Below are 13,713 nucleotides of genomic sequence, written 5' to 3' on the forward strand. Positions count from 1 at the left end.
CAGACAACCCCCAAACCTGAAGCAAATACTCACCAGCAACCACACACCACACAACAGAAACACTAACCCAGGAACCTATCCTTGCAACAAAGCCCGTTGCCAACTCTGTCCACATATCTATTCAGGGGATACCATCATAGGACCTAATCACATCAGCCACGCCATCAGGGGCTCGTTCACCTGCACATCTACCAACGTGATATATGCCATCATGTGCCCGCAATTCCCCTCTGCCATGTACATTGGCCAAACAGGACAGTCTCTACATAAAAGAATACATGGACACAAATCAGACGTCAGAATTATAACATTCAAAAATCAGTTGGAGAACACTTCAATCTCCCCGGCCACTCGATTACAGATCTAAAAATTGCAATATTACAACAAAAAAAGTTCAAAAACAGACTCCAACGAGAGACTGCTGAATTGGAATTAATTTGCAAATTGGACACCATCAAACTAGGCTTGAATAAAGACTGGGAGTGGATGGGCCATTACACAAAGTAATACTATTTCCCCAAGCTTATTCCCCCGCCCACCACACACACAGTTTTTCCTTACATCTCCTTGCTAATTGCTGGAAATGGGCTATTTTCATTACCACTACAAACAGTTCTTTTTCTCTCCTGCTGATAATAGCTCACCTTAGCTGATCACTCTCCTTATAGTATGTATGGTAACACCCATTGTTTCATGTTCTGTATGTATATATATATCTTCCAACTGTATTTTCCACTACATGCATCCGATGAAGTGGGCTGTAGCCCACAAAAACATATGCTCAAATAAATTTGTTAGTCTCTAAGGTGCCACAATTAGTCCTGTTCTTTTTGCAGATACGGACTAACACGGCTGCTACTCTGAAATCTTTGTTTACCTGAGCGTACGCAGGTACAGCCGTTTGCAGCTTCCAGTGGCCGTGGTTCACCATTCCCGGCCAATGGGAGCTGAAGGCCATTGCAGGTATGGCTTGCCTCGGCCTACTGTCCAGGGCACGACAACTTGAATTCAGTGGTCACAGTGGTGGGACAGGTCCTCACCTCCCTTCACTGGTGGCTTGACCCCTGAGTGGTGTGTGGAGGAGTCCTCTTCCACAGCCCACAGCCTTCCTTGTCCCTGGTTATGGACACGTCAGCTGTGGGATGGGGGGCACATCTGGGGAACCTTCAGACACAGAGCCTGTGGTCACAGAACGAGCTCTCCCTCCATATCAATCTCAGGGAGCTAGTGGCTGTGCGCCTTGCTTGCCAAGCTTTCCAGGCCCAACTGCAAGGATGTTACATAGCTGTTCTAATGGACAACACCACAGCCATGTTTTACATTAACAAGCAAGCGAGAGCCCGTTCCTCACCACTATGCCAGGAGGTCCTTAGACTGTGGGAGTTCTACATAGCCCACTCCATTCACCTGGAAGTGTCCTTTCTCCCAGGAATTCAGAACATGTTGGCGGACCACCTCAGCAGGTCCTTCCACACTCACAAGTGGTCTCTCCAACTGGATGTCATACACCCCATCTTCCAAAGGTGAGGGTTTCCCCAGGTCGACCTGTTCGCCACCCGATGCAACAGAAAGTGCCAATCGTTCTGCTTCTTCCAGGGTCACAGCCCAGGCTCCCTCATGTAACCATTCCTGCTATCCTGGAGAGGTCTCCTGCTCTGCGCCTTTCCTCCATTCCCTCTCATGCACAAAGTCCTGCTCAAGGTCCATAGGGAGGGGGAAAAGGTGATTCTGATAGCTCCAGTGTGGCCTCGCCAGCACTGGTACCCGACACTGCTGGAGCTGTCGATGGACATATCGGTCACATTGTCTCTCTTCCCGGACTTACTCACTTAGGACCATGGTCGCCTCTATCATCCTGACCTACAGTCCGTCTACCTCAAGGCTAGGAAGCTTCATGGCTGAACCCATGGAGCTTCTGTACTTGGATCATGCCAGGGACGATGCGGCTTTCAGTAGAGTGGTGCTACAATCAGCATTCCTTAACTCCAACCCCACTGCCTAGGTAAGGCTTGGGAGTCACCTAATTGGAATCAATATGAGTAATCACTTAAAGAAGAAAAAACAGTTACTCACCTCTCGTAACTGTTGTTCTTTGAGATGTGTTGCTCATATGCATTCCAAACATGCCCACCTTCCCCTCTGTCAGAGTAATCGGCAAGAAGGAACTGAGGGGGTGCCGGGTTGGCAGGGTATTATATTGAGCACCACTTCAGGGGGCTCCACAGCTGACCCAATGGGTGATGCTAGGGGAAAAACTTTCCAAAAGCTGTGCACGTGGTGCACACACACCTAATTGGAATGGATATGAACCACACATCTCAAAGAACATAGTTACGAAAGGTGAGTAACCATTTTTTCTTTGTGTGACGTTGAACTCTTATGTGATGGTAATCGGTCTTTCAACTTCCTCCAATGTCTTTTGATGCTCCATCCTGTTTGCTCAGAGAGATCTGATGCATTTGCAGCACTTTTGTTCAAAATGAAGCAGAGTGCACAGTACAGAGATTGTTTCTTCGTACTCCAGCATAACCAGTGTCTTGTGCAGGTCTCACCATTTGGAAGAGTTTTTGTCAGCAGACGAGTAGGGAAAGCATGATTATCAGCATCTCGTGGAATGTTACTTGGAATTTCAAAACAGCTAATTTGAAGAAAAGATTGCTCTTGTCAATTATTCCAATGTCAGCCACAGTCAAACCTGGAATACTCATAAATTGCTCTTGCTGCATAAAATCTACATTTTCCTGTTGCTGTTGAGTTTCTTGATCGAACACAGGATCTTCTGCTGCATCTGTTACTGTTGGCACATCTCCTTCTTGACTACTGTCCTCATGTTCAGGTATTGGCATTGAAATATCACCTGTTGCAGTTGTGGAGTTTTCATTACCTGTAGCATTGTTTGTTGGGTAAGGTGCGTTTTCCAGTGGTTTGAGAAATGAAGTTATTGGATTTGAGCTCTTAGCTGCTGCTTCACTCAGTTGTTTTCGCCATCTCTTGCTTGCACCACTTTCAAATCTCCTCTTCATAGTGATCTATATGATCAATATGTAGCCCATCCACACTTGAAATATTCTGCTATAAATAAGTAGCTTATCTACACTTGAAATCTTCCACTGTAAACATCTACACAAATGCTGAATGGTACACAAATGCTGAAAAGACTTAAAATGAAGGAATACTAATTAAGAACACAAAATAAAACTGTCAGACAGGTTATTATCCTTATCACTGAATCAAAACTCAAGCACGCAAGGTATAATATAACAGGCTGAGCTGAAGACAAAGGGATGACATATATATAGTAAAAACAGACATGGATACAGACAGAGGGATAATGTCCAACATTTCAAACATGTATTCTCACGAAAGTCACTGTATAAGATTGTCCTCACAAATTTTCGCCTTGAATCTGGGCCTATAGCCTACGAAAGCCTATGATGATGGCCAAGCTACCAAGCTAGGGCTCAACCAACCAGCCAATCACCTCTTTTAGCTACCATATGAAGATTATAATGAGGAATTCTCACACATAAATAATTCCTTAGTCAACTAGACATAAAACTATAAGGACAATAAAATGTAACAATTCTCTACCTGTCAACACGCACTTGATCCAGCACCAGCCACTAGTAATGGTTTGTTTATATAATCAGCTGATCTGAAAGGACACCTTCATCACAGTCTAATCTTATGCCATCAGAACCGATATATTTTATTAATATTTATGAACATTTTTAACTCTTTAATATGACAAAATCTATATAACTTAATAAAAAAAATGTCTTTTACCAAATCACATCTCTTATTTGTTTAACTTTGCAGCTCTAAGCTGAGAGACTGCGTCATATGTTGGTCCGATAGGGATGTGCATAAAAACAAGTTGTGAAATGTATCAAATGCCAAAAAATTAACAAGTGTCTACATTTGACCAATCCTTTGAGCTTGAGGCCCAGGCCAAATGGTCCTCCTGGCCCCTCCTTTGATTGGCCCTGAGCTTTTGATAGGTTACAAGATGATGGTTTGAGGTGTGGTATTATAATTAACAGCCTGAACATCTTGGTAATACTTTGGAGTATTACATAAAATCTAATCTATTTTTCTGTTTTAGTTGTTGTCCTGTGAACATCACTGGAAGAATAGGAGCATTACTAAGGAGACTTGAATTTGAAAGCTACGTTATAGATGAATAAATGTGATCTCTGTTACATGGAGCAATGCTGAAATTCCAAGAGGCTATTAAACATATCAGTGATTCTGCACCTATTTCCACTTCCTCTGAAACCTTGATTGCAAGAAGATATGTTCTTCAGCAGAAACTTGGCAGAGGAAGCTTTGGAACGGTCTATCTAGTTTCAGACAAGAAGGCAAAACAAGGAGAAGAATTGTAAGTAAGCATCATATATAGTGTGTTGACTCAACGTATTCGAAAAAAAAATTGGCCCATATTTCTAATGTTTTTTTGTTCCTTTGTATCTTTTTTGGTCTTCTTTGGTGTCCCATTACCTCCCAATTTGGTATTACCTGCAAATTTCATTAATACACAGTTTACCCTATCTTCACTGGTGGTGCTAAATAGGCTGGCACTGAACCTGGCATTCCACTAGATACCTTTTTTCCAACTCAATACATTATTGTGTAGGCTTCTTCAGTAAGATTTCAGTCTATGTGATGGTGGTCTTAACCAAGCCAGTTTTAACTGATTTTGTAAGTTAAATTTTCTGTCTATCTTCCATATATATCCCTCCTATCCATAGTATCTAAGTGCTTCTCAAACAGTAAAAAGAACTCTATCAAATGGATTACTAAAATCCAGATGCATCTAGGGTTAAATTCACACCAATCTCTATCCATTACTTAAATGCCAATTAAACAACTTATATGAAGCTTAAGTGGTATATAGGGTCTTGTGCTAATTGAACAGGGGTTAATTTGATCCCTTCTGTATAAAATGTCATTTGTACATTCATATCATTGAGAAGAAGCAATGAGAAGGCATATATCCACCATAACAGTTTTCCTTTTCTTCTATGTACCAAAACTGCTTACTCCTGACAATAAAGGAAAATAATGTGTTCCACAAGATCTTTCTTGAGAAGATCTATTAAAATCTGCACCACTCGTAATGCATTTCCATTCCATGCTTAGTGACTTTCATGAAAATATCATCTTTATTTACATGAATATTAAAAAGCTGCTATAAAATGCAAAGAGAGAGATCCCCAAAAATGATACAGTTCAATTAATGTGATATCTAACTCTGTAATGCTCCGTCCAATTATATGTAGCCTTTAACGCAATCAAGCTGGACAAGAAAAGAACAAAGTAAGAAATTTTCAGAATTCCTGCTTTTCTTTTGTGGGCCTGTCCCCTTCAGGGGACTTTTCCCAGGGTTTGTCTAATCTATCTAGGTTTTTATAGCATGCTCATCACTTTAGTGATGTACTCAGGGTACCATCATAAAGACTTAGATTGTTGGAGGAGACCTAAGAGAAGCTGGTAGCTAAACCAGCAGGAAATGCTGAGGAAGACGTTTTCTGTTTTTGATGATAAAATTTGATGCCTGCTTGTCTAATGAGAAAGGAGAAGTAATGACTATAGAAATAGTAAAGTGAAAGCTACCATGGCTACTGTACTTTTAATTGATAACAAAAAATTTTATTTAGTCTCAACAAGTCTTAATTTTCTCTCTACCTGAAAATGGACAAATTTTCATCAATTTATTTTATAATCTCAATAGAATCACAAAATATCACAGACTTAACACTTCCAAGGAATGTTAACATTTCTGCATGTGAAATCAAATTTGAGTGTGTATCTAATATTATTGGATGACATTTTTTGTTGTATAGAACTATATTCTCATCACTCTGACAATTTTAGAGATGGGGACTTTAAAAAGTATCTTTTCCCTGTAATCTAGAACTATGTATGTCCGTTGGACTTGATACTGGTTGCTTCATGTCTGACATCTCAAATGGATAATTTTTTCATCCAGAAATAGGCTCTTTTCCTTAAGCTTGGAACCACTCAGTAACCTATGTGAGGAATCAAATTTTCCATGATGACTTGGACATTGGCTTAGAAGGTAAACTTAATGTCGGTAATCCAACTGTGGTCATCTTATATGTAGTATTTCTTGTTGAAGATACTGATAGCAAATCGCCTAGCCCAAGGGTGGGCAAACTTTTTGGCCTGGGGCCACATCAGGGTTGCGCAACTGTATGGAGGGCCGGGTAAGGAAGGCTGTGCCTCCCCAAACAGCCTGGCCCCTGCCCCTATCCGCCCCCTCCCACTTCCTGCTCCCCTCAGAATCCCCAACCCATCCAACCCCCCCTGCTCCTTGTCCCCTGACCACGCCTTCCTGAGACCCCTGCCCCCATCCAAGGCCCCTACTCCCTGTCCCCTGACTGCCCCGACCCGTATCCACACCTCTGCCTCCGACAGCCCCCCCAGGACTCCCACCCCCTCTCCAACTTCCCTCTGCTCCTCGTCCCCTAACCACTCCATCCTGAGACCCCCTGCCCTAACTGCCCCCCCAGGATCCCAGCCCCTTATCCAACTGCCCCCTGCTCCCTGTCCCCAGACTGCCCTCCCAACCCCTATCCACATCCCTGCCCCCTGACAGGCTCCCTGGGACTCCCACTCCCAACCCTCCCTGTTCCTCATCCCCTGACCACTCCCCCAGAACCTCCGCCCCATCCAACCGCCCCCTCCTTCCTGACTGCCCCCTAGCATCCCCTGCTCCCTTACCCAACCCCCCGCTCCTTGCCCCCTTACCAGCAGCAGGAGCTCGCAGCCAAGACACCTCGCCGGAGCCAGCTGCGTTCCCCCCACTGCCCAGTGGGAGCGGCAGGCCAGAGTGCGGCCCACACGGCGGCGTGGCTGCGGGGGAGGACAGAGAGCGGGGGAGGGACCGGGAGCTCAGGGGCTGGGCAGGACGGACCCACAGGCTGGATGTGGCCTACAGGCTGTAGTTTGCCCACATCTGAAAAAATTGCACACTTGATTATTGTGTAGAAGGGATGTCAAGGTTCATCGGAGTGTGTTGAGAAGCCCCCTGGTACCTGGAAGTTTTACAGATCCAAGAGCTAGGTGCATGCTGCGATACTTCAGTCAGGTCAACTAGTGTCAGTAATAGCAGAGTTCTTTTTCATATTTTTCAGAAATATTAAAGTGCATATTGTACAGTAACCATTTTGGTAGGTCATATTTCCAATAAATGATACATTTGTTGGTTATTATGTTATGGTAATTATGTTAACAGGGAATTGAAAGAGTACTGTTCACTTTAAAGCCAGACATTGTTTGTTATATTTTTCCAGGACTAAGAACGCAATTTTGTGATGTTGCAGCACTTTGCATCCATAAGAAAACTTTATGACATAAGAGACCTACATATAATCTACAGAAGATACTTTCCCAAGAAAATGAGGCAGGGAAGCAGGTTTTAGTTACACTGTATATTAAGGGTACATTTATAAATAGTTGATAAAGATTTAAAAATGATTGATAAATGCTTTAATAGATAGTTAATCAATTGTTATACAGTCCCAAGAGTCAACAGGTTGTTTATAACCATCTATTTCACCTTCTACTGATGTGCTTACAGGCGTTTATAATGTATGCTACTCACATCTGTAACAGGCTTATAACATCTATTAATCATTTATTAACCTTTGGTAAACTATTTATAAATGTACTTTTTCTGTAAGGCATGACCATTTTGTTTTCTGATTTTTACATGTGCCAAATTAGTTTCCAGTATTTTTAAGGCAACTTTCCATTACAAACTTGTGGTTATGCTGTATTTGTGTGGAAGCCTGCAGAGAGTTAGAGACCCACAAAGATATCTTGACTATTAGTGAAACATTATAGTTTTGCCAAAGCAAAGCATTTTGCTATTTTACCTTGAAAGAATTGCTCATTTGTGAGAAAACTAAAGTCAGTTTTTGCAATTGGAGGGTGACATTGCGCTACAAAAATGCCAAAATTTCTAGCTGGAATAAATTAGCACTGTTTTAACAGTGAAAAGCTGGAAATGATGACATCTCTCCCTAGATAAAATTATTATTAATAATATAAGTATTTATTTATGTTGCTGTAGTGCCAAGTGTTTTCTAAATGCAGAAGAAGAAATGGTATACATGCTGAACAGATTATAAACTAATGTTCTGTTACTGTACTGCTTAGATGCTTAACTTTATGCATGCGAGTAATCCCATTGACATCAATAGTCTGATCATGACAAGCATGATTTTGCTAGGACCACATGCATAAGTCTGCAGGAGTAGGGCATTCAAGTTGTGATGCTGAAGAACAACTCTGAAAAATATAATTTGAGCATTCTAAACAATGTTAATCAGTTAGCTCTTCCACAGACTCCTGGCTTCATTTGAGAGACAACTGAGACAACCTTCATGGAAGAGTTTGTTTCTATTTTGGACATATGCAAAACTTACAAAATAAATTAGACCGACTCTTATGAATTCATATCTGAAGCAGTCTGCTCATAGTCTGCTTTTATTTTGTTTTGGTAATCCTTGGATATTTCCATGTCTGAGACAGTCCTAATGAAGATTGACCAACAGAAAAAGCTGTGTGTTTGAGGCAATGTCTTCATGTATCCTTGAATATGGCATGAGCAACTCACTGTAGATGAAAGCACTTTGCATGATTAAAATTTGAATGTTTGGGGCTGAAGTGGCTGTATTTTCAGCAGCAAAAACATGAATTAAATTGGAAAATATATTTTTGCCATCACAAAAGTGCCTGTGCAAATGCATATGGTAGAATAGGATGACATTAGGACTCGTTTCACATTCACCTCTGTCCCAGGTGGTAAAGGCCATGCAGTTTTAATCCACATCTCAGAGGAAGTGCCCTTCACTTCAAACAATTTGCATGCTGATCTGTTATGGCATCTTATCAGTAGATACACAAATCTGCCTTCTCCAGACCCACTATTCTGGGATTATAAAAGACACAGGAACAAGAAGCAGTAACATTTATTTTTAGAAAGCTCCAAAAATATCAACTGATCTTAACATTATCTAACTAAACTAAGTACAGAGAGTATGTAGACTAAAACCTGATGCGAGCAGCATTGAGAAAGGAGAAAATATATAGTTCCATGGCTACTTTTCCTGGCAAAAGAAGATTATGGACTGTAAGAGGTACCAATCTTCTACATCAGAGGTCCCCAACGTGGTGCCCGCAGGTGCCATGGCACCCACTGGGGCATCCATGTGCACCCGCCTACTGGCTGCCAGACAAGCAGCTGCCGAAATGCCGCTGAGAAGTGGCAACATCAAGAAGCGCTACTGCTGAAATCCTGCCAAATTTTGGCAGCAACATCTCTTGATGATGATGCTTTACGGCGGCATTTCGGCAGCGATGCCTCTTGACATTGCTGCTTCATGGCGGCATTTCGGTGGCTGCTTGTCCAGTGGCCACGGTCCTCAGTGGCTAGTCGCCCGGCACCCGCCCCACGGAAAAGGTTGGGGACCACTGCTCTACATCTTCTATTGAAGAATTTGCTTCCTGGAATCACTGTGTGCACTCCCTCCTCCTCCACCCCTATTGCTTTAAATTGGTCCTGGACATGCGAGGCATTGTGTGTGGGTTCCCTGCAGAGCCATTACCTTTGAAGAACTCCAGATCCTGGTAAATTATCTTCCTTACCAAAGTATGATGAAGCAAAACATTTATTAAATCCCAAACTAGCAGAAATTGCCAGATGTGAGGAGCCTCAAGTGAATGAAATGACTATTTATTCTTTTCTACTAGATTTATGATAGGTTTAGGTTTGAGGTGAGTAGTTCAGGGGTACTACTTCTTTAGCAAGGTTTCACTGTAACTGTGATATAATCCCTACTTCAGAGGTTCTCAACCAGGGTTCTGAGTTATTATCTCTCTCTTTCCTAATGGTTTCTAACATTCTGATAGCTTTTTTGACTGTTGCTGCAAATTGAGCGGGTGTTTTCACAGAACTGTCCACAATGACTCAAAGATCTCTTTCTTGAGCGGTAACAGCTAATTTAGATCCCATCATTTTTTATGTATAGTTAAGATTATGTTTTCCAATGTGCATTCCTTTACATTTATCAGCACTGAATTTCATTTGCCATTATTTCCCAGTCACTCAGTTTTGTGAGCTCCCTTTGTAGCTCTTCCCAGTTGGCTTTGGACTTAATTATCTTGAGTAATTTTTATCATCTGCAGACTTTCCTATTTCACTGATTACTCCCTTTCCAGATCATTTATGAATATTATAAAAGCAGCACTTGTCCTAGTACAGATCCCTAGGAGACCCTTCTATTTACCTCTCTCCACTGTGAAAACTGACCATTTATTCCTACCCTTTGTTTGCTGTCTTTTAACTAGTTCACTGATCCATGAGAGGACCTTTCCTCTTATCCCATGACTGCTTGGTTTGTTTAAGAGCCTTTGGTGAAAGACCTTGTCAAAAACTTTCTGATCTCTGGATCACCCTTGCCCACATGTTTGTTGACTCCTCAAAGAATTCTGATAGATTAGTGAGGCCATAGGTGCTGGAACTAGGGGTGCTGCTGTACTCCCTGGCTTGAAGTGGTAATAATAACCCAAATTCATGGTTTCTGCTTTCAGCACCCCCACTATAAAAATTGTTCCAGCACCACAGGGTGAGGCATGATTTCCCTTTACAAAATCCATGCCAACTCTTCCCCAACAAATCATGTTCAGCTATGTGTCTGATAATTCTATTCTTTACTATAGTTTCAACCAATTTGCCTGGTCCTGAAGTTAGGCTTACTGGCTTATAATTGCCAGCATCGCCTACAGAGCCTTTTTTTAAAATTAACATTACATTAGCTATCCTCCAGTCCTCTGGTACAGAGCTTGATTTCATATTTGAGTTCCTTCAGAACTGTGGGGTGAATACCATCTGGTCTTGGTGACTTATTACTGTTTAATTTATCAATTTGTTCCTAAACCTCTTCTCTCAACATCTCAATCTGGGACAGTTTATCAGATTTGTCACTCAAAAATAATGGTTCAGGTGTGGGAATCTCCCCCACACCCTCTGCAGGGAAGACCAATGCAAATACTTCATTTAGCTTCTCTGCATTGGCCTTGTCTTCCTTGAGTGTTCCTTTAGCACCTTGATCATCCAGTGGCCCCAGTGATTGTTTGACAGGTTTCCTACTTCTGATGCACTTAAAAAAAAATTGCTGTTAATTTTTATGTCTTTTGCTTGTTGTTCTTCAAATTCCTTTTTAGCCTGACTATTTATGCTTTTGTACTTGATTTGCCAAAGTTTATGCACCTTTCTATTTTCCTCAGTAGGATCTGACTTCTAAATTTTTAAGGATGCCTTTTTATCTCCACCCAAGTCTTTTATTTTGTTGTTTATCCATGGTTGCATTTTTTTGGTACTACTTACACATTTTTTTATTTGAGTATACATTTAATTTGAGCCTCTGTTATGATGTTTTTTAAAAGTTTCCATGTAGCTTGCAGGCATTTTACTCTTGTGACTATTCCTTTTAATTTCCATTTAAGTAGCTTCCTAATTTTTTTTATAGTTCCCCTTTTTGAAGTTAAATGATACTGTAGTGGAGTTGTTTGGCATTTCCCCTCCCCCCCAAGGATGTTAAATTTCATTACATTATGCTCACTGTTACCGAGCGGTTCAGCTGTATTCACCTCTTGGATCAGATCTTGTGCTCCACTTAGGACTAAATCAAGAATTGCTTCTCCCCTTGTGGGTTCCAGGACTAGCTGCTCCACGAATCAGTCATTAATAATGTCTAAAAAATGTATCTCTGCATCCCGTCCTGAGGTGACGTGTACCCAATAAATATGGGGATAGGTGAAATCCCCCATTATTATTGAGTTTTCTATTTTATAGCCTAATCTTCCTGAACATTTCACCATCACCAAACTAATCAGGTGGTCGGTAGTATAGTCCTACTACTGTACTCTTATTAATCAAGAATGACATTCTTGTCCATAGAGATTCTAGGATACAGTTTGATTCATTTAAGTTTTTTATGATATTTGACTCTTTCTATGCATTCTTTCACATATAGTGCCACTCCCTCACCAGCATAACCTTCTCTGTCATTCCTATCTATTTAAAAGGCAGGTAATCATGCATGCTGCATTCATGCTATAAATTGAATATCCCCCACTGTGCTGCTAGACTTCTGCCTGCATTATTTTTACTCTTGTAGCTTTTTGTTTTGATTTTTGTTTTTTTATGTGTGGGGTGTTCATTGGCTTAAGTTTAAAGAATGTTAGGTATATCTGTGTCTCTCACTCCCTTTCTAAACTCCTTTGCAAAACACCCCTGTTCACTAGCTCCTCTGGTCGCTTAGGAGTTGGGTTTTTAAATAGTGTTCTCCCTGGGTAGCCCCACTCCCTGGTTAAGGGCTGCTAAAGGAATTAGGGGTCAAAGCCTTGTTTAGAAACAAGCCTTGTTTAGAAACTACTGGACAAGCAGGCCAGTAGGCTCGGCACATGGCCCCCCAAACAGGTTGCATTATAAACTTCAGTCAAGGAGGGACACGGCAAGCAGAAAGCATACAACAAACAAATGAACAGACAACAAACTCACCCCAAGGGTCACGGTAGTCATTCTTCCTTCACTTGGAGAACTCTTTTGCAATGTTTCATGTCAGTAAAGCAATCTCTCTCCTTGGTAACAACAGAGTCAAGATGCTCTAATGAGTTGATGAATTCAACTTCTTGTCCATCAATTACAAGTGGGTAGAAGTAGAGGTCCATCAGCCACTTTCATCAGTTTGGTCTTCTTCCACTTGACCTGAAGACCAAGTTTACTGGCATCTTCCATAAATGTATTCAGTACATTGATGAGATTAGTTCATCAGGATTCAGATATAGCTGTGTCATCTGCATATTCCAGGTCTGTTATACAGAAGTCATGCAGTACCACCCCCACTATGCAGCTAGTTACTGCTTCCATCGTTCAGTCAAAAACAATGTAGAACAGATCAGAGGCAGCCACCACTTGACAGATGCCACTTTTGTATTGGAACCAGTTTATATTTTTTTCCTTGTGAGCCCTTTTACTGAGAAATTTATTTTACAAAAACATCAGCTGTTATTTAATGGGATCATCAATTGACTGCAGCATTTGAAACATTGCTTAGTCTTTATAGGAGGAAAAAAGGAATGTACCATTTAGTGATGTAAAAGTACAATAGTTATGTATTAAATTATGGATTCTTATTTTTATTATTTTTTGTTTTGACTTGCAGCATTTAGCAATAGTTAATAAATGTAAATGCTTGTAGCTACCTATCTTGTGATAAAGTTCTGCAGTTCACCAGTATATCACTTGGAGGCACCTGTGTATTGCAGTTATTCTCCTTAGCTGCTGCTGAACTTTAATTGTAAATTAAACAGTAGTACATAATCCCCCAAATTATATCTCCATAGAATATGTTTATTATTTCATAGCTGATTCAGGACATGGTGATATACAGATGTTAGAGAAAGTATGAAATCAGCTGGAGTTTGCTAATGCAAATAATATTCAGGAAACATACTTTGTCTACCCATGTAGTGATCTAAATCGCTGTGGGAAGAACACAAATTAACTTTAAGAACAGAAATTCTCAAAGAGAACTGAACCTCAGCTGTTGATGCATCAGGTTTGTAGTTGTTCAAGCATATCTTCTGGATTTTTCTTTAGCACAATGCCTAGAGAGT

At 41.1% G+C, this 13,713-nt stretch overlaps 1 protein-coding gene across 4 annotated transcripts in view; it reads left to right on the plus strand.

The window, feature by feature from the left end:
* Positions 1-4,113: 4,113 nt before the first annotated feature.
* NEK11 (NIMA related kinase 11) overlaps positions 4,114-13,713 on the plus strand; it is a 172,227-nt gene continuing 162,627 nt past the window's right edge. For 2 of the 4 annotated variants that reach the window (XM_050938416.1, XM_050938417.1), the window contains exon 1: positions 4,114-4,381. In XM_050938416.1, the coding sequence (XP_050794373.1) occupies positions 4,212-4,381 (170 nt within the window). In that variant the 5' untranslated portion in view covers positions 4,114-4,211. Of the gene's footprint in view, positions 4,382-13,633; positions 13,656-13,713 lie in introns of those variants that run through there. The other 2 variants (XM_050938421.1, XM_050938418.1) reach the window with 2 other exon arrangements.

Source organism: Gopherus flavomarginatus, chromosome 2 (assembly GCF_025201925.1).
Source record: "Gopherus flavomarginatus isolate rGopFla2 chromosome 2, rGopFla2.mat.asm, whole genome shotgun sequence".
In the NCBI taxonomy this organism is placed as follows: Eukaryota; Metazoa; Chordata; order Testudines; family Testudinidae; genus Gopherus; species Gopherus flavomarginatus.